This window comes from Oncorhynchus mykiss, chromosome 13 (assembly GCF_057628025.1).
Source record: "Oncorhynchus mykiss isolate SJ-2025 chromosome 13, ASM5762802v1, whole genome shotgun sequence".
NCBI lineage: Eukaryota > Metazoa > Chordata > Actinopteri > Salmoniformes > Salmonidae > Oncorhynchus > Oncorhynchus mykiss.
Genome location: NC_143034.1, coordinates 6,570,658 through 6,592,089, shown reverse-complemented (window position 1 = coordinate 6,592,089; position 21,432 = coordinate 6,570,658). Strand labels below are relative to the sequence as shown.

Here is a 21,432-nt window from a genome sequence, read left to right as displayed (position 1 = left end):
TTCAGATCTGTATGGGCCCTTCTCTCTCTACTGCAAAAGCCACGTTCAGATCTGTATGGGCCCTTCTCTCTCTACTGCAGAGGCCACGTTCAGATCTGTATGGGCCCTTCTCTCTCTACTCCACGTTCAGATCTGTATGGGCCCTTCTCTCTCTACTCCACGTTCAGATCTGTATTTGCCCTTCTCTCTCTACTGCAGAAGCCACGTTCAGATCTGTATGGGCCCTTCTCTCTCTACTGCAGAAGTCACGTTCAGATCTGTATGGGCCCTTCTCTCTGTACTGCAGAAGCCACGTTCAGATCTGTATGGGCCCTTCTCTCTCTACTGCAGAAGCCACGTTCAGATCTGTATGGGCCCTTCTCTCTCTACTGCAGAAGCCACGTTCAGATCTGTATGGGCCCTTCTCTCTCTACTGCAGAAGTCACGTTCAGATCTGTATGGGCCCTTCTCTCTCTACTGCAAAAGCCACGTTCAGATCTGTATGGGCCCTTCTCCCTCTACTGCAGAGGCCACGTTCAGATCTGTATGGGCCCTTCTCTCTCTACTCCACGTTCAGATCTGTATGGGCCCTTCTCTCTGTACTGCAGAAGCCACGTTCAGATCTGTATGGGCCCTTCTCTCTCTACTCCACGTTCAGATCTGTATGGGCCCTTCTCTCTCTACTCCACGTTCAGATCTGTATGGGCCCTTCTCTCTGTACTGCAGAAGCCACGTTCAGATCTGTATGGGCCCTTCTCTCTCTACTGCAGAAGCCACGTTCAGATCTGTATGGGCCCTTCTCTCTCTACTGCAGAAGTCACGTTCAGATCTGTATGGGCCCTTCTCTCTCTACTGCAGAAGCCACGTTCAGATCTGTATGGGCCCTTCTCTCTCTACTGCAGAAGCCACGTTCAGATCTGTATGGACCCTTCTCTCTCTAATGCAGAAGCCACGTTCAGATCTGTATGGGCCCTTCTCTCTCTACTGCAGAAGCCACGTTCAGATCTGTATGGGCCCTTCTCTCTCTACTGCAGAATCCACGTTCAGATCTGTATGGGCCCTTCTCTCTCTACTGCAGAAGCCACGTTCAGATCTGTATGGGCCCTTCTCTCTCTACTGCAGAGGCCACGTTCAGATCTGTATGGGCCCTTCTCTCTCTACTCCACGTTCAGATCTGTATGGGCCCTTCTCTCTCTACTGCAAAAGCCACGTTCAGATCTGTATGGGCCCTTCTCTCTCTACTCCACGTTCAGATCTGTATGGGCCCTTCTCTCTCTACTCCACGTTCAGCTCTGTATGGGCCCTTCCGGACGAGTCAGTTAAAATCACACCCTCAGACTGAAGTATGTTGCAAACGATAGAACAGTGGAATAATTCAGTTTGAGCCGACAGGGAGGAGGTCAGAGACCTGTCCATGTGGTGCCAGGACAACAACCTCTCCCTCAACGTGATCAAGACAAAGGAGATGATTATGGACTACAGGAAAAAGAGGACCGAGCACACCCCCATTCTCATCGATGGGCCTGCAGTGGAGCAGGTTGAGAGCTTCAAGTTCCTTGGTTTTCCACATCATCAACAAACTAACATGGTTCAAGCACACCAAGACACCTGTGAAGAGGGCACGGTAAAACCTATTCCCCCTCAGGAGACTGAAAATATTTGGCATAGGTCCTCAGATCCTCAAAAGGTCCTACAGCAGCACCAGCGAGAGCATCCTGACTGGTTGCATCACTGTCTGGTATGGCAACTGCTTGACCTCCGCCCGCAAGGAACAACAGAGGGTAGTGCGAACGGCCCAGTACATCACGGGGGCCAAGCTTCCTGCCGTCCAGGACCTCTATACTAGGTGGTGTCAGAGGAAGGCCCTAAAAAATGTCAAAGACTCCAGCCACCCTAATCATAGACTGTTCTCTCTGCTACCGCACGGCAAGCGGTACCGGAACGCCAAGTCTAGGTCCAAGAGGCTTCTAAACAGCTTCAACCCCCAAGCCCCACTATAGGTAGGGGTTATAACAGGTGGGATATCTAACAACACTATAGGTAGGGGTTATAACAGGTAGGATATCTAACAACACTATAGGTAGGTGTTATAACAGGTAGGATACCTAACAACACTATAGGTAGGTGTTATAACAGGTAGGATATCTAACAACACTATAGGTAGGTGTTATAACAGGTAGGATATCTAACAACACTATAGGTAGGTGTTATAACAGGTAGGATATCTAATAACACTATAGGTAGGTGTTATAACAGGTAGGATATCTAATAACACTATAGGTAGGTGTTATAACAGGTAGGATATCTAATAACACTATAGGTAGGTGTTATAACAGGTAGGATATCTAATAACACTATAGGTAGGTGTTATAACAGGTAGGATATCTAACAACACTATAGGTGTTATAACAGGTGCTCATGTCAAAATAGGGGGATATCTTTCTTTAAGTGGTGGGGTTGCTCTTTGCTATAACACAAACTCCAGATTGTGGCTTTATGTTAATTACATGGGGTTTATACACCCATGTTTATTGACAACCCCTATTTAACCCCTACTGCTTTCACCTATAGGTGGTCCTAGTAAATAATGAAAGTTACCAGCACAGCCACTGACGATTTTATTAACTTATTCTCATTACCGAAACGAGCCTAAAAATTATGTGGTAATGAGAAATGTGTGTTTTGGTAAAGAGAGGCCCTCAGCTTCATCTGGAAGAAATAGGAGACAGATGTTATGAGTCAGTAAACTACTGACCACATCACTAAAGCCCATTCATGCCTCCATGTTGGTAAGGTAATGGTTCTCTAAGTGTTGACCACATCACTAAAGCCCATTCATGCCTCCATGTTGGTAAGGTAATGGTTCTCTAAGTGTTTACCACATCACTAAAGCCCATTCATGTCTCCATGTTGGTAAGGTAATGGTTCTCTAAGTGCTGACCACATCACTAAAGCCCATTCATACCTCCATGTTGGTAAGGTAATGGTTCTCTAAGTGTTGACCACATCACTAAAGCCCAACATCTCCATGTTGGTAAGGTAATGGTTCTCTAAGTGTTGACCACATCACTAAAGCCCATTCATGTCTCCATGTTGGTAAGGTAATGGTTCTCTAAGTGTTGACCACATCACTAAAGCCCAACATCTCCATGTTGGTAAGGTAATGGGTCTCTTAAGTTTTTCCCAATCTAATCTTTTTTGTCATTTTGGTAATGTCAAGGTCAAGTGTCGTAAAGGGGGTGTTTGAGAATAAGATCCTCATTCTGAACGCATAAGTGAAAAATGTTAACGAACTTGGGCTCATCTCAGTGCTCCTCCACTAGATGATGCATCATGGGGGAATAAAACTGAATAAAAACAAATATTGGAGTTTTTTTTACAGCAACTTGAACAAGTGTTACGGTAATGAGAAATATGTCCACTTACACGTTTTTATACAAATATTAGTAACTTTTAAATTTCAACACCTCGTCTTCAAACATGTGACTGAACAATCTTCAAGGACTGAAGAGTTTGTTTCCCCGTTTTTAAGACACTACTTACTGGTGTTACTCAGATCTCCCGTCTCCTCTTCCTCCTCTTTCAACGTGACAGTAATCTGCCCCTCCTCTTCCTCCTCTTTCAACGTGACAGTAATCTGCCCCTCCTCTTCTTCCTCTTTCAACGTGACAGTAATCTGCCCCTCCTCTTCTTCCTCTTTCAACGTGACAGTAATCTGCCCCTCCATCTTCACTCCAAAAACTTCTTCATCCTCTTGTTTAACAGTAACATCCTCCTCTTTCACTCTGAAAGCTTCTTTCTCTTCTTTCACTATAACAGCCTCCTCTTCTTTCACAGTAACAGCCTCCTCTTCTTTCACAGTAACAGCCTCCTCTTCTTTCACAGTAACAGCCTCCTCTTCTTTCACTGTAACAGCCTCCTCTTCTTTCACTGTAACTGCCTCCTCTTCTTTCACTGTAACAGCCTCCTCTTCTTTCACTGTAACAGCCTCCTCTTCTTTCACTCTGAAAGCTTCAATCGCTTCTTCTTTCACAGTAACAGACTCATCCTCTACTTCTTGTTTAACTGTGTCAGCCTCTTCTTCTTTCTCCGTCCAGCAGACCTCTTCTTCTTCAGCAGGAGTGGAGTAGCTTAGTGAACTCATGGTCGGGGATGTTAACTAGCTAGCTACTTAGCATTAGCGATTAGCCTAGTGCAAAACTAATTTAGCAAGCTAGCTACCTGACAAACAACGTAACTATTAACGTTACATTAAATGGGCAAACAAGTAGACACGACAGAAGTATGTTTAAAACACAGTGACTGTTTTCGATAATGTTGGATACGGAGGTGGCCGACGAACGGTTGTTACTGTTGATGAAGTGTCCCGTCCACTACATTAGACGTCACACTAGAAGTATCGCCTGAAATCTGCACATCTGCCATCTGCTGACTGGAGTGGGTAACGCGGTAGTATTTATTTTATTTTGGGGGGGGAAACATTTGTTTCATAGAAGTGTGATATTTTATGTAAACGTACGCGTGTGTTCATGAATTAGTGCAGATTTTGTAAAGAGGGAATTTAAATACTATACTACACAACAGTAGTAGGTCAGATTACCAACTATGACGCGACATCAACAAAGCTGGGACCGAGAGACTGAAAAACAGCTTCTATCTCAAGGCCATCATACTGTTTTTTAATCAATCACTGAGCTGGTTAATACCCGTTTACTCAACCCTGCACCTTAGAGGCTGTATGTACACAGACATGGAATCACTGGTCACTTAAAAAAAAATTTACATACTTTTGTACCCACCTCATATGCATATACTGTATTCTACAGTATTTTAGTCAATGCCACTCCGACATCGCTCATCCTAATATTTATATATTTCTTAATTCCATTATTTTACTTTTAGACGTGTGTGCATTGTTGTGAATCGTTAGATACTACTGCACTGTTGGAGCTAGGAACACAATCATATCGCTACACCCGCAATAACATCGGCTAAATATGTGTATGTGGCCAATACAATTGGATTTGATTTTAAAGAGCATCTGTATGAGCATTTAAGCCCTAGTTCATGCAGCGCTCTATCGCCGCACCAAACAAACAAAAATATGTAACTTTCTCTTAGGAAAGATTAGCGACAGAGTGGCCTGTCGGCTCAAACTGAATTATTCCACTGTTCTGTCGTTAGCAACGTACTTCAGTCTGAGACTGACGTCATTGAAGTCGATTGTTGTGACGTCTAAATGAGGGGTGTTGCAGAAAACAAAGTAATCAACGATTGGCTCATCCTCAACCAATCAGAGTAACAACGCCAGACGAACCGTCACTCCAAAACTAGACTCATTGTCTAGGTCTCCCTCTAAACCTGATTAAACTAAACTTGGGTAAATGATGCGTCTTGGCCAGAGAGATCTGGCACATACAAAATGACACCGATTGGCCAGATGGTGGCGCTATAAACAAGATATTGAAAATGTACACTTTGAAAGGTCATGCTCCCTTCACCCCGTTTTACTCAGTCAGGAAATTCGGTACAAAAATCCCTCTCCTCCACCAGTAACCACAGCCACAAAGTCAGAAGGCCCGCCTCCTCGACCAATCAGACGGATTGACCGGATGACCGGAATCATAAGTGCCATGGGATCTTTAGTGACCACAGAGTTGAGACACCAGTTTAAAGTCCCATCTTCTTCCATTTTGTTGAGGAACATTCCATTGTTAGTTAGTAATTCAACATAATTCAAGTGAAATTAGTGTTGTAAATATGTATGGTATAAATTACAGTGATCTGTCTTTGCAATTACAGTCTTCTTGTTAATTTCAGCTTCATATTTCTCTTTGGCTTTTGTTTGTCTGTTTTTCCTCTTGGTGGCATTCATACGTCTTTGTGTCAACAACTTGAAATGGAACCCCATTTAAATAGGAGCCTTTTCCTCTCCCAACTGTTGTTTTCCTGTTAAAGGTGAAAGTCAACATCTGGTGAAGGTCAACAACATGATATATTACTATTAGAATGAAAGGCTGGACATCTGGTGAAGGTCAACAACATGATATATTACTATTAGAATGAAAGGCTGGGCATCTGGTGAAGGTCAACAACATGATATATTACTATTAGAATGAAAGGCTGGGCATCTGGTGAAGGTCAACAACATGATATATTACTATTAGAATGAAAGGCTGGGCATCTGGTGAAGGTCAACAACATTATATATTACTATTAGAAAGAAAGGCTTGTATGGAAACCAACAGCGTTTCTCTGTCCAATAGAATAACTCCTCTGTCCAATAGAATAACTCCTCTGTCCAATAGAATAACTCCTCTGTCCAATAGAATAACTCCTCTGTCCAATAGAATAACTCCTCTGTCCAATAGAATAACTCCTCTGTCCAATAGAATAACTCCTCTGTCCAATAGAATAACTCCTCTGTCCAATAGAATAACTCCTCTGTGCTTGGAATGTAATCCCTTATGCCAGCGAGCTCATTTTAGATGAGGGTATTAACAGTCAGCTACTAGGCATCTACAATAAGAGCATACTACTTACCCTTTTGACCAACGTTATTGTCCTTTCGCAATGTTATGAATGTTAGAGACATTGGTCCTTCCTCAATGTTATGAATGTTAGGGGACATTGGTCCTTCCTCAATGTTATGAATGTTAGAGACATTGGTCCTTCCTCAATGTTATGAATGTTAGGGGACATTGGTCCTTCCTCAATGTTATGAATGTTAGAGACATTGGTCCTTCCTCAATGTTATGAATGTTAGGGACATTGGTCCTTTCTCAATGTTATGAATGTTAGAGACATTGGTCCTTTCTCAATGTTATGAATGTTAGGGACATTGGTCCTTCCTCAATGTTATGAATGTTAGGGGGGACATTGGTCCTTTCTCAATGTTATGAATGTTAGAGACATTGGTCCTTTCTCAATGTTATGAATGTTAGAGACATTGGTCCTTTCTCAATGTTATGAATGTTAGGGACATTGGTCCTTTCTCAATGTTGTGAATGTTAGGGGACATTGGTCCTTTCTCAATGTTATGAATGTTAGGGACATTGGTCCTTCCTCAATGTTATGAATGTTAGGGACATTGGTCCTTTCTCAATGTTATGAATGTTAGGGGACATTGGTCCTTCCTCAATGTTATGAATGTTAGAGACATTGGTCCTTTCTCAATGTTATGAATGTTAGGGACATTGGTCCTTCCTCAATGTTATGAATGTTAGGGGGGACATTGGTCCTTCCTCAATGTTATGAATGTTAGGGACATTGGTCCTTCCTCAATGTTATGAATGTTAGAGACATTGGTCCTTTCTCAATGTTATGAATGTTAGGGACATTGGTCCTTTCTCAATGTTATGAATGTTAGGGACATTGGTCCTTTCTCAATGTTATGAATGTTAGGGACATTGGTCCTTTCTCAATGTTATGAATGTTAGGGACATTGGTCCTTTCTCAATGTTATGAATGTTAGGGACATTGGTCCTTTCTCAATGTTATGAATGTTAGGGACATTGGTCCTTCCTCAATGTTATGAATGTTAGGGGACATTGGTCCTTCCTCAATGTTATGAATGTTAGGGGACATTGGTCCTTCCTCAATGTTATGAATGTTAGGGACATTGGTCCTTTCTCAATGTTGTGAATTTGAGTGACATTGCCAATTCTTGTTCCCGAATGTATTTAGATATTTGGTTCTCAAACTTGAACTCGAGATGCAGAGCATTCATTAATTATTCAGACTGCTTCACTTTTTAGTATTTGGGGAGTTTCTCCCATTCTTCTCTGCAGATCCTCTCAAGATCTGTCAGGTTGGATGGGGAGCGTTGCTGCACAGCTATTTTCAAGTCTCTCCAGAGATGTTCAATCGAGTTCAAGTCTGGGCTCTGTCTTGGCCACTCAGTGACATTCAGAGACTTGGCCCGAAGCCACACCTGCGTCGTTTTGGCTGTGTGCTTAGGGTCGTTGTTCTGTTGGAAGGGTGAACCTTCGCCCCAGTCTGAGGTCCTGAGCGCTCTGGAGCAGATTTTCATCAAGAATCTCTCTGTACTTTTCTCCGTTCATCTTTCCATCGATCATCTCCTTGACCAAGGCCCTTCTCCCCTGATTGGTCAGTTTGTCTGGGCGGCCAACTCTAGGAAGAGTCTTGGTGGTTCCAAACTCCTTCCATTTAAGAATGATAGAGGCCACTGTGTTCTTGGGGACCGTCAATGTTGCAGAAATGTTTTGTCTCCCTTCCCCAGATCTGTGCCTCGACACAATCCTGTCTCGGAGCTCTATGTTTAACCCCATGGCTTGCTTTTTGCTCTGACATGCACTGTCAACTGTTGGACCTTATATATAAAATCAAGTCCAATCAATTGAATTTACCACAGGTGGACTCCCAATGAAGTTGGAGAAACATCTCAAGGATGATCAACGGAAACAGGATGCACCGAAGGTCATTTTCGAGACTCATAGCAAAGGGTCTGAATACTTAAACAAGGTATTTCATTTTTTTTCTTCTCATTTTGAATACATTTGCAAACATTTCTAAAAACCTGTTTTTCGCTTTGTCATTATGGGGTATTGTGATGTCATTATGGGGTATTGTGATGTCATTATGGGGTATTGTGATGTCATTATGGGGTATTGTGATGTCATTATGGGGTATTGTGATGTCATTATGGGGTATTGTGTGTTGATTGATGAGCATTTTTATATATTTCTAATCCATTTTAGAATAAGGCTGTAACGTCACAAAATGTGGAAAAGGCAAGGTGTCTGAATACTTTCCAAATGTAATTTAAAAAAAATGTGTTTCGTGCAAATCGGAATACACTCCCTCATCTGATTGGTCAAGTAGACGGACCTTCTGACTTTGTGACTGTGGTAAACACAGAAAACGCTACTCTTCTGGCACCGAATGATGTGGCATCTATGGCCAAAAGTCTCTAAACAAAATGTTTTCCAGACTTGTACCTAAAATAAAATGGCTGCTATTTGACCAATAACCCTGCAGGTGGGCGTGGTCTGGCACATAAATCAGTCCAAGGATATTCGTATTGTAACAACATTTGGTACACATGTTGCAAACACGGTCAAGACTCAATATATGCAAGAACATTCATATCTACCACACGGTAGGTGATCTGTTTGACTCAGAGTGGTGAAATTTGGCACACATGCTCAGGGATATGAGTCTAGCTAACTCAAATTATATCTCAAGACACCACTGGGCTAATTTTGACGAAACTTGGGTGAATGATGTGTTTTTGCCATAGATCCAGCATTTGCTAAATTACACTGATTGGCCCAAAGGGGGCGCTGCATCATTCGTGGGGGTCAACATGTTTACTGTTGCCTTTTTTCTATTCAATTCAACTCTCCTTAAAGTCGGCATCTGAACAGTGATTGGCTAGATCTGATAGATCTAAACAGTGATTGGCTAGATCTGATAGATCTGAACAGTGATTGGCTAGATCTGATAGATCTAAACAGTGATTGGCTAGATCTGATAGATCTGAACAGTGATTGGCTAGATCTGATAGCTCTGAACAGTGATTGGCTAGATCTGATAGATCTAAACAGTGATTGGCTAGATCTGATAGATCTGAACAGTGATTGGCTAGATCTGATAGATCTGAACAGTGATTGGCTAGATCTGATAGATCTGAACAGGGATTGGCTAGATCTGATAAATCTGAACAGTGATTGGCTAGATCTGATAGATCTGAACAGTGATTGGCTAGATCTGATAGATCTGAACAGTGATTGGCTAGATCTGATAGATCTGAACAGTGCGTAAGGCAATTTCATATTAATTCAAGTAGACGAACAGATAATATTAAAATGAACAGACTAGGTCTATACTGCTCCTACATGGTGTAACAATACATCATGTAAATGTATATAATGAACAGACTAGGTCTATACTGCTCCTACATGGTGTAACAATACATCATGTAGATGTATATAATGAACAGACTAGGTCTATACTGCTCCTACACGGTGTAACAATACATCATGTATATAATGAACAGACTAGGTCTATACTGCTCCTACATGGTGTAACAATACATAATGTAGATGTACAGTGCCTTGCGAAAGTATTCGGCCCCCTTGAACTTTGCGACCTTTTGCCACATTTCAGGCTTCAAACATAAAGATATAAAACTATTTTTTTGTGAAGAGTCAACAACAAGTGGGACACAATCATGAAGTGGAACGACATTTATTGGATATTTCAAACTTTTTTAACAAATCAAAAACTGAAAAATTGGGCGTGCAAAATTATTCAGCCCCCTTAAGTTAATACTTTGTAGCACCACCTTTTGCTGTGATTACAGCTGTAAGTCGCTTGGGGTATGTCTCTATCAGTTTTGCACATCGAGAGACTGATTATTTTTTTTTCTTCTCTCCAGAGTGCATTTGCATATGACCTTTGAGGCCCGTTAACTGCCTAAAACTCATTCCACACTGAGAACAGTGGTAAGGCTTTTCTCCTGTGTGTATTCTCTCGTGTTGTTTCAGCTGTTGCGATTTTCTAAAACTCTTTCCACAGTAGGAACAGTGGTACGGCTTCTCACCTGTGTGTATTCTCTCATGCATTTTCAAGGTTTTTAACTCTGAAAAGGCAATTCCACATTTGGAGCAGTGATAAGGCTTCTCTCCAGAGTGTATTCGCTTATGACTTTTCAGACTCCCTAACTGAGTAAAACTCTTTCCACACTGGGAACAGTGGTATGGCTTTTCCCCTGTGTGTATTCTCTCGTGTAATTTCAGTCGGGAAAATGTCTTTACAAACTGAGAGCATTGGAATGGTTTTTCCCCTGTGTGTATTCTCTCATGCATTTTCAAGACGTTTAACCTTGTAAAACTCTTTCCACACTGGGAACAGTGGTGCGGCTTTTCCCCTGTGTGTATTCTCTCGTGTAATTTCAGGTCCCCTGGTCGGGAAAATGTCTTTACACACTGAGAGCATTGGAATGGTTTTCCCCATGTGTGTATTCTCTTATGAACTTTAAGTTCTGTTGACGCAATAAATCTCTTACCACACTGAGAGCATTGGAATGGTTTTTCCCATGTGTGTCGTCTCTCATGCATTTTCAAGACTTTTAACCTTGTAAAACTCTTTCCACACTGGGAACAGTGGTACGGCTTTTCCCCTGTGTGTATTCTCTCGTGCATTTTCAGGTCCCCTGGCCGGGAAAATGTCTTTACACACTGGGAGCATTGGAATGGTTTTTCCCCTGTGTGTATTCTCTCATGCATTTTCAAGACATTTAATGTTGAAAAACTCTTTCCACACTGGGAACACTGGTACGGCTTTTCCCCTGTGTGTATTCTCTTATGAACTTTCAGTTCTGTTGACTCAACAAATCTCTTACCACACTGAGAGCATTGGTAAGGCTTATCTCCTGTGTGTCGTCTCTCATGCGATTTTAGGTTACATAAATGAGTAAAACTCTTTGCACAGTGAGAGCAGTTGTACGGCTTTTCCCCTGTGTGTATTCTCTTATGAACTTTCAGTTCTGTTGACTCAAAAAATCTCTTACCACACTGAGAGCATTGGTAAGGCTTATCTCCTGTGTGTCGTCTCTCATGCGATTTTAGCTTACATAAATGAGTAAAACTCTTTGCACAGTGAGAGCAGTTGTAAGACTTCTTCTCTGCGTGTGTTCTCTTGTGGTTTTTAAGATTTCCTAAATGGTTAAAACTCTTTCCACACTGGGAACAGTGGTGTCGTCTCACTGGTTCAGACGTCTCTGGTTCCTCTGAGTCGGGTCTCTCTTCTGCCAAAGATAAAAAGAGTGGTTAAAACAGGGAGACCTGAATGAAATCTCCACAGACATTTTAGTCATTTATCAGACCCTCTTATCCAGAGAGACTTACAGGCAAGTGCTCTTCCTCACTACGTGTCATCCTTCTACAGTAGAATGTCCATACAGGGGGATTCCTCACTACGTGTCATCCTTCTACAGTAGAATGTCCATACAGGGGAAATCCTCACTACGTGTCATCCTTCTACAGTAGAATGTCCATACAGGGGAATTCCTCACTACGTGTCATCCTTCTACAGTAGAATGTCCATACAGGGGGATTCCTCACTACGTGTCATCCTTCTACAGTAGAATGTCCATACAGGGGGATTCCTCACTATGTGTCATCCTTATACAGTAGAATGTCCATACAGGGGGATTCCTCACTACGTGTCATCCTTCTACAGTAGAATGTCCATACAGGGGAATTCCTCACTACGTGTCATCCTTCTACAGTAGAATGTCCATACAGGGGGATTCCTCACTACGTGTCATCCATCTACAGTACAGGGGGATTCTACAGTTTAGCTGGACCCCAGGAAGAGTAGGGGCCTGAGGGAACACACTTAATGTGTTGTAGATATGCCTTAGTTTAGCTGGACCCCAGGAAGAGTAGGGGCCTGAGGGAACACACTTAATGTGTTGTAGATATGCCTTAGTTTAGCTGGACCCCAGGAAGAGTAGGGGCCTGAGGGAACACACTTAATGTGTTGTAGATATGCCTTAGTTTAGCTGGACCCCAGGAAGAGTAGGGGCCTGAGGGAACACACTTAATGTGTTGTAGACATGCCTTAGTTTTCCTGGACCCCAGGAAGAGTAGGGGCCTGAGGGAACACACTTAATGTGTTGTAGATATGCCTTAGTTTAGCTGGACCCCAGGAAGAGTAGGGGCCTGAGGGAACACAATGTGTTGTAGATATGCCTTAGTTTAGCTGGACCCCAGGAAGAGTAGGGGCCTGAGGGAACACACTTAATGTGTTGTAGATATGCCTTAGTTTAGCTGGACCCCAGGAAGAGTAGGGGCCTGAGGACACACACTTAATGTGTTGTAGATATGCCTTAGTTTAGCTGGACCCCAGGAAGAGTAGGGGCCTGAGGGAACACACTTAATGTGTTGTAGATATGCTTTAGTTTAGCTGGACCCCAGGAAGAGTAGGGGCCTGAGGACACACACTTAATGTGTTGTAGATATGCCTTAGTTTAGCTGGACCCCAGGAAGAGTAGGGGCCTGAGGACACACACTTAATGTGTTGTAGATATGCCTTAGTTTAGCTGGACCCCAGGAAGAGTAGGGGCCTGAGGACACACACTTAATGTGTTGTAGATATGCCTTAGTTTAGGGAGGAATCCATCATAAATACAAACACAAAGACTTGTGCCACTTACTTACTTATATAATCGTTGACACTTTGCAATAGTGTTACTGGAATTAAAGTCCTACATGTTTTATTACCCAATTAAATTAAACACGGTTAAACACTCCTAAGAATTTGTAAGACTCTTTTTTTTGTGCCTAAAATGGACAGAGACCAAGTCTCGAAATCAATCAGCAGCGTTTATTCTCGAGAGTACTGAACATGAAACATTTTACAACGGGTTATAAACTGAAAATGACGTCATTAGTCTTCGTACCGCCTCTTCTCCACACCGGTACAATGGCTGTATAGTTCTCAAGCCTTCCCACATCGTCTCCTAACCAATTTAGATCATTTATGACCGAGCCAAGGTCTGCCTGTGTAGATAAGCATTCTAGCCAGTCTGACGATAAGTTCATTCATTTCTACCAGTCATTGTTCTAATTCTTGATTATATTTACACACATTATATTCAGTACTAGGATTAAAAGAAAATGTATACATATACAGTAACATAATAGTATTCTGATTGGTACATATACAGTAACATAATAGTATTATGATTAGTACATATACAGCAACATAATAGTATTCTGATTAGTACATATACAGTAACATAATAGTATTATGATTAGTGCATATACAGTAACATAATAGTATTATGATTAGTACATATACAGTAACATAATAGTATTCTGATTAGTACATATACAGTAACATAATAGTATTCTGATTGGTACATATACAGTAACATAATAGTATTCTGATTAGTCAGTCCTGATTGAAATGTATACATAATTAGTCATTATTGATAATAAAAAAATCCCTTAACAAATAGAAAATCATATGATGAACAACAGAGGGTTTATACTTATCAAATCAATCAAAGCTCATCAAAACCAAACAGACCGTTTTAAATATTTAATCTGATATTAGACGTGATCATGTCTCTAAATGAAAAAACAACAAAAGTGAACATTTTTTTCTGGTTTCATACAATTTGATTTCACGTGGCATGAAACAAAAACACAAATGATCAGTCAGAAACACAAGTCAGAACACAGCCTCTCTATTCTCTCATGTGATTTCAGGTCCTCTGGCTGGGAAAATGTCTTTCCACACTGAGAGCAGTGGTATGTCTTCTCCTCCTGTGTATGTATTCTTTCATGCTTATTCAGGTGCCTTAACCAGTTAAATCTCTTTCCACACTGGGAGCAGTGGTAGGTCTTATCCCCGCCTGTGTGTGTCCTGTGATGCACAATCAGGGCTTCTAACTGGGTAAACCGCTTTCCACACAAGGAACATTGGAGTTTTTTTTGTGTGTGTATTCGCTCATGCGATTTCAGAGTGCTTAACCTCAGAAAACTCTTTCCACAATGAGAACATGTGTTTGACTTCTCTCCAGAGTGCATTTGCATATGACCTTTGAGGCCCGTTAAAAGCCTAAAACTCATTCCACACTGAGAACAGTGGTAAGGCTTTTCTCCTGTGTGTATTCTCTCGTGTTGTTTCAGCTGTTGCGATTTTCTAAAACTCTTTCCACAGTAGGAACAGTGGTACGGCTTCTCACCTGTGTGTATTCTCTCATGCATTTTCAAGGTTTTTGACTCTGAAAAGGCAATTCCACATTTGGAGCAGCGATAAGGCTTCTCTCCAGAGTGTATTCGCTTATGACTTTTCAGACTCCCTAACTGAGTAAAACTCTTTCCACACTGGGAACAGTGGTACGGCTTTTCCCCTGTGTGTATTCTCTCGTGTAATTTCAGTTCCCCTCGTCGGGAAAATGTCTTTACACACTGAGAGCATTGGAATGGTTTTTCCCCTGTGTGTATTCTCTCATGCATTTTCAAGATGTTTAACCTTGTAAAACTCTTTCCACACTGGGAACAGTGGTACGGCCTTTCCCCTGTGTGTATTCTCTCGTGTAATTTCAGGTCCCCTGGTCGGGAAAATGTCTTTACACACTGAGAGCATTGGAATGGTTTTCCCCATGTGTGTATTCTCTTATGAACTTTAAGTTCTGTTGACGCAACATATCTCTTACCACACTGAGAGCATTGGAATGGTTTTTCCCCTGTGTGTCGTCTCTCATGCATTTTCAAGACTTTTAAACTTGTAAAACTCTTTCCACACTGGGAACAGTGGTACGGCTTTTCCCCTGTGTGTATTCTCTCATGTGATTTCAGGTCCCCTGGCCGGGAAAATGTCTTTACACACTGGGAGCATTGGAATGGTTTTTCCCCTGTGTGTATTATCTTATGAACTTTCAGTTCTGTTGACTCAAAAAATCTCTTACCACACTGAGAGCATTGGTAAGGCTTATCTCCTGTGTGTCGTCTCTCATGCGATTTTAGCCTACATAAATGAGTAAAACTCTTTGCACAGTGAGAGCAGTTGTAAGACTTCTCTGCGTGTGTTCTCTTGTGGTTTTTAAGATTTCCTAAATGGTTAAAACTCTTTCCACACTGGGAACAGTGGTGTCGTCTCACTGGTTCAGACGTCTCTGGTTCCTCTGAGTCGGGTCTCTCTTCTGCCAAAGATAAAAAGAGTGGTTAAAACAGGGAGACCTGAATGAAATCTCCACATACATTTTAGTCATTTATCAGACCCTCTTATCCAGAGAGACTTACAGGCAAGTGCTCTTCCTCACTACGTGTCATCCTTCTACAGTAGAATGTCCATACAGGGGGATTCCTCACTACGTGTCATCCTTCTACAGTAGAATGTCCATACAGGGGGATTCCTCACTACGTGTCATCCTTCTACAGTAGAATGTCCATACAGGGGGATTCCTCACTACGTGTCATCCTTCTACAGTAGAATGTCCATACAGGGGAATTCCTCACTACGTGTCATCCTTCTACAGTAGAATGTCCATACAGGGGGATTCCTCACTACGTGTCATCCATCTACAGTACAGGGGGATTCTACAGTTTAGCTGGACCCCAGGAAGAGTAGGGGCCTGAGGGAACACACTTAATGTGTTGTAGATATGCCTTAGTTTAGCTGGACCCCAGGAAGAGTAGGGGCCTGAGGGAACACACTTAATGTGTTGTAGATATGCCTTAGTTTAGCTGGACCCCAGGAAGAGTAGGGGCCTGAGGGAACACACTTAATGTGTTGTAGATATGCCTTAGTTTAGCTGGACCCCAGGAAGAGTAGGGGCCTGAGGGAACACACTTAATGTGTTGTAGATATGCCTTAGTTTAGCTGGACCCCAGGAAGAGTAGGGGCCTGAGGGAACACACTTAATGTGTTGTAGATATGCTTTAGTTTAGCTGGACCCCAGGAAGAGTAGGGGCCTGAGGACACACACTTAATGTGTTGTAGATATGCCTTAGTTTAGCTGGACCCCAGGAAGAGTAGGGGCCTGAGGGAACACACTTAATGTGTTGTAGATATGCCTTAGTTTAGCTGGACCCCAGGAAGAGTAGGGGCCTGAGGACACACACTTAATGTGTTGTAGATATGCCTTAGTTTAGCTGGACCCCAGGAAGAGTAGGGGCCTGAGGACACACACTTAATGTGTTGTAGATATGCCTTATTTTCGCTGGACCCCAGGAAGAGTAGGGGCCTGAGGGAACACACTTAATGTGTTGTAGATATGCCTTAGTTTAGCTGGACCCCAGGAAGAGTAGGGGCCTGAGGACACACACTTAATGTGTTGTAGATATGCCTTAGTTTAGCTGGACCCCAGGAAGAGTAGGGGCCTGAGGACACACACTTAATGTGTTGTAGATATGCCTTAGTTTAGCTGGACCCCAGGAAGAGTAGGGGCCTGAGGGAACACACTTAATGTGTTGTAGATATGCCTTAGTTTAGCTGGACCCCAGGAAGAGTAGGGGCCTGAGGACACACACTTAATGTGTTGTAGATATGCCTTAGTTTAGCTGGACCCCAGGAAGAGTAGGGGCCTGAGGACACACACTTAATGTGTTGTAGATATGCCTTAGTTTAGCTGGACCCCAGGAAGAGTAGGGGCCTGAGGACACACACTTAATGTGTTGTAGATATGCCTTAGTTTAGCTGGACCCCAGGAAGAGTAGGGGCCTGAGGGAACACACTTAATGTACAGCCTGGAATCGAACCAGGGTCTGTAGTGACGCCTCTAGCACGGAGATGCAGTGCCTTCGACCGCTGTGCCACTCAGGAGCCCAAGCAATGGTGCAATATTTGAAAAATGTTGGAGTTCAGGCTTTATTTGACCTGATCAATTAGGAAATTACATTCATTTGACCATTACAGAGGAGGCCAAGTCTGGCTGATAGAAACGGGCTTAGAGAGCTTTCATTACAGAGGAGGCCAAGTCTGGCTGATAGAGCTTTCATTACAGAGGAGGCCAAGTCTGGCTGATAGAGCTTTCATTACAGAGGAGGCCAAGTCTGGCTGATAGAAACGGGCTTAGAGAGCTTCCATTACAGAGGAGGCCAAGTCTGGCTGATAGAAAAGGCTTAGAGAGCTTTCATTACAGCTTTCATTACAGAGGAGGCCAAGTCTGGCTGATAGAAACGGCTTAGAGAGCTTTCATTACAGAGGAGGCCAAGTCTGGCTGATAGAAACGGCTTAGAGAGCGTTCATTACAGAGGAGGCCAAAGAGTTTTGTCCATGTTTTTAACACTCACAGCTGTCCCCGATCGAAGTTCTGAAGATGAGATGTTAATGAAGCAATACAGACCAACTTGAAGGGTCTTGAGTTTAGCTTGTATGTTCTACAGTCTTGTAAAGACAGGGGGGGTTGACTGGGACAGACAATGTAACATCCATAATGTTTTGAGAAAAAGTTTTTGTAAAACATGAACCTTACATTGGATCATCTTGAAACTTTCTCTCTAAAACTAACTTTCATCAAGGATTTATATGGTCAATTGGTTCCTCTCTTTTCATTGGCAGAATCCTTTTTCAGTGTTATGATATTCATAACATCCATATCCACCAGTCTATCTTCCTGTCAACAAACAGAACTCTGCTGGTTGTCCTGGTAACAGATACCAGTGTGGCAGATCTATTGTATTTGTTCAAACTAAACTACAGCACTTACTTTGATGAGTCAAATCTGATCCTTTCATCTCTTCTCCTCTCACAGTTCCACTCAGCCCCGTTGTTTTCCTGCAGTCCACCAGCAGCACAGACAACCTCTTTATACCCAGCAGTAAGGTGCTACCGGGAGAGGAACGACACGGGGACTGCGGCAGGGAGGAAGGGCTAGCGTTGTCCTGGTAATCATAAAGAGGGGACACAAACACATACCATTATGGATGCTGATGTCACTGTTGACATAAAGTGCTTTACAGAAACCCAGCCCAGAGCCCGATAGAGCAAGCTGTATGCTAGACCAGACCAAGCTGTACCATCTGGTGTTCTGATCTGGAGAGACTCTTCTCTGCCTCGTCAGCATCAGGATGTTGTTGAGGCTCCACAGAGGATCCACCATAGTCATGTCTCTCTCCTGTGTAAATGAGAACATCAAACAGATGGTAAACATATGATCTACTATTGCAATCAGAGTCTTACAAGAGGCATGAATATGTCTAAACAGAGCCAGAATGTCCACTTTCATCTTGATGCACTTTAATTTACGATGCAAATGTAAAAGGGTCGTTCCACTAAATGGGTGCATTTTTCGTCCACTTCGATATTTTAAGTATGAATTACGCACCAATATTGAATTTTAAAAGCCTGTTATATTAGATGAGGTGCACTTTAATGTAGGCCACATGGAGAATTCAATACATCTCATTGAAAAGTCCCCAAAATATATGAACCAATGGTAGATCGAAACTAACAATTCCTACAGTACTGAACAACATATTCAAGCGTAGAACTTCAGTAGAATGCCACTTAAAAACCCCACATGAGCAGAACGACCGAGTTTCACCTTGTCCGCGCAGGGATTTGAGTTGCAACGCTCTAACCACTAGACTACCTGCCACCCCGATATATGTGCCACTGCCAGATTGCCCCTTCAACAATTCCTACAGTACTGAACAACATATTCAAGTGTAGAACTTCAGTATAATGCCCCTTTAAAACCACACATTTGTTCAACAACTGCAGTTTGTGTCCCTATTTTTAAGACAATACTCACTGGTGTTAACAGGATCTTCAGTCTCCTCCTCATCCTCCTCTTTAATTGAGATAGCCTCCTCTTCGTCTTTTACTCCAAAAGGTTCTTTCTCTTCTTTCACTGTAATATCCACCTCTTCTTCTTCTAATGTGACAGTCTCCTCTTCTTCCTTTTTTATTCTTAAAGCTTCTTCCTCTTCTTCTTTTACGATGATGATCAGCGCTAGAGCTTCTTTCTCCGAATAGCTTAGTGAGCACATGGTCGCGATGTTAGCTAGCTAGATAGTTAGCATTAGCGTTTAGCCTAGTGCAGTAACGTTAACAATTGAACACATTAGCCAATTTCATTTAACAAGCAAATAACTTCTTTTTTTTCAACTAGTCAATACGTAAAACAGAATGATGTTTAAAAACACTGACATTAATATAAACAAGACTGGTTTAATGTGCGCTACCGAAGTGGTTGAATCAGTAGTCTTTTACTGCCGTTGAAGCTTTCCGTCCACTAGATTATACGTCACGCAAGAAACATCACCCGAAAGCCTTCCATCGCCATCTGCTGACTGGCGTGGGTAACGCAGATTGGTAAAAATCTCCCTTCCATCGTTTTATTCTGGCAAACAATGTCATAAGAAGTAATTTAAAAACAACCAGATGTTGTGTTCTCTTTTACTTCATACAGCTAATGCTTTCCTCCCGGGCTGACCTTCCCATTGGGCAACAAATTGTCGATGGCCACATTAAAAAAATATAAAAAAATGGGCCAAGACACATGGCTAACAACACATAATGGTGGTGGCTGGTAGCCTAGTGATTAGAGCATTGGCCTAGTAACCGAATCCCTGAGCTGACAAGGTAAAAATGTGTCATTCTGCCCCTGAACAGGCAGTTAACCCACTGTTCCTAGGCTGTCAATGAAAATAATAGTTTATTCTTAACTGACTTGCCTAGTTAAAGGTAAAGTAATTCTGCCCAAAAACAATGAAAACGTCTCTCAACCAGTGGCATATTTAGGTGAGTCTTGGTGCCCACTTTGTAAAAGGCAACATGGACAGATAGGACTCTACCTGTGTCGAGCACATGCCCCTTTACCCTTCCTGTCTCTAAAGTGCCTCTCTATTGGCCCAGCGTCGTTCGTGGTTAGGGGAAGGTTTGGCCCAGTGTGGTTAGGGGAGGGTTTGGCCCAGCGTGGTTAGGGGAGGGTTTGGCCCAGCGTGGTTAGGGGAGGGTTTGGCCCAGCGTGGTTAGGGGAGGGTTTGGCCCAGCGTGGTTAGGGGAGGGTTTGGCCCAGCGTGGTTAACGGAGGGTTTGGCCCAGCGTGGTTAGGGGAGGGTTTGGCCCAGCGTGGTTAGGGGAGGGTTTGACCCAGCGTGGTTAGGGGAGGGTTTGACCCAGCGTGGTTAGGGGAGGGTTTGGCCCAGCGTGGTTAGGGGAGGGTTTGGCCCAGCGTGGTTAGGGGAGGGTTTGGCCCAGCGTGGTTAGGGGAGGGTTTGGCCCAGCGTGGTTAGGGGAGGGTTTGGCCCAGCATGGTTAGGCCCAACGTGGTTAGGGGAGGGTTTGGCCCAGCGTGGTTAGGGGAGGGTTTGGCCCAGCGTGGTTAGGGAAGGGTTTGGCCCAGCGTGGTTAGGGGAGGGTTTGGCCTCAGCGTGGTTAGAGGAGGGTTTGGCCCAGCGTGGTTAGGGGAGGGTTTGGCCCAGTGTGGTTAGGGGAGGGTTTGGCCCAGCGTGGTTAGGGGAGGGTTTGGCCCAGCGTGGTTAGGGGAGGGCTTGGCCCAGCGTGGTTAGGGGAGGGTTTGGCCCAGTGTGGTTAGGGGAGGGTTTGGCCCAGCGTGGTTAACGGAGGGTTTGGCCGGCACGTCCTTGTCCCATCGCGCTCTAGTAACTCCTTGTGGCGGGTCGGGCCAATGCACGCTGACTTCTGTCGCCAGCTGTACCAATGTGTCGGAGGAAACACATACAGCTGGCGACAGAAGTCAGCGTGCATTGGCCCGACCCGCTTCCGGGTTAAGCGAGCAGTTTGTCAAGAAGCAGTGTGGCTTGGCGGGGTCGTGTTTCGGAGGACGCAAGACTCTCGACCTTCGCCTCTTCTGAGTCCGTATGGGAGTGGCAGCGTTGGGAAAAGACTGTAACTACCAATTGTAGAGAAAAAGGGGCCTTTGTAGCAAAAGATCAGTGTTGTTAAACTCTGGATGTCTTGATGTCATTGTATGTTTTTAAACTGTGGGCGTCAGTGGGC

General features: G+C 43.3%; 3 protein-coding genes across 4 annotated transcripts in view; all 3 read right to left on the bottom strand.

The window, feature by feature from the left end:
- Nucleotides 1–4,348, bottom strand: part of LOC110515504 (uncharacterized) — a 28,172-nt gene extending 23,824 nt beyond the window's left edge. For both annotated transcript variants that reach the window (XM_036972712.2, XM_036972713.2), the window contains exon 1: nt 3,523–4,348. In XM_036972712.2, coding sequence (XP_036828607.2) covers nt 3,523–4,123 — 601 coding nt within the window. In that variant the 5' untranslated portion in view covers nt 4,124–4,348. The remainder of the gene's footprint in view (nt 1–3,522) is intronic.
- Nucleotides 4,349–10,358: 6,010 nt separating this feature from the next.
- Nucleotides 10,359–11,730, bottom strand: LOC110511056 (uncharacterized). Its single transcript, XM_036972679.2, has one exon. The coding sequence runs from the start codon at nt 11,229–11,231 to the stop codon at nt 10,359–10,361; it is 873 nt and encodes a 290-aa protein (XP_036828574.2). The 5' UTR covers nt 11,232–11,730.
- A 1,585-nt stretch (nt 11,731–13,315) lies between these two features.
- On the bottom strand, nt 13,316–19,720 carry LOC110511059 (uncharacterized). Its single transcript, XM_090194849.1, has 4 exons — nt 19,220–19,720; nt 18,483–18,580; nt 18,173–18,347; nt 13,316–15,664 (listed from the first exon to the last, which is right to left on the bottom strand). Exons 1-4 carry the CDS (start codon nt 19,455–19,457, stop codon nt 14,175–14,177), a joined length of 2,001 nt encoding a protein of 666 aa, XP_090050975.1. The 5' UTR covers nt 19,458–19,720; the 3' UTR covers nt 13,316–14,174.
- Nucleotides 19,721–21,432: the final 1,712 nt, after the last annotated feature.

What these genes read in the sequence shown, in the direction of transcription:
- LOC110511059 (XM_090194849.1), bottom strand. Translation starts at nt 19,457, where the DNA reads ATGTGCTCACTAAGCTATTCGGAGAAAGAAGCTCTAGCGCTGATCATC. An exon ending in TGAAGATCCTGTTAACACCA is followed by an intron (nt 18,581 to 19,219) that starts GTGAGTATTGTC and finishes TCATTTACACAG; the next exon opens with GAGAGAGACATGACTATGGT. An exon ending in ATCAGATTTGACTCATCAAA is followed by an intron (nt 15,665 to 18,172) that starts GTAAGTGCTGTA and finishes TATCTTTGGCAG; the next exon opens with AAGAGAGACCCGACTCAGAG.
- LOC110511056 (XM_036972679.2), bottom strand. Translation starts at nt 11,231, where the DNA reads ATGCATGAGAGAATACACACAGGGGAAAAACCATTCCAATGCTCCCAG.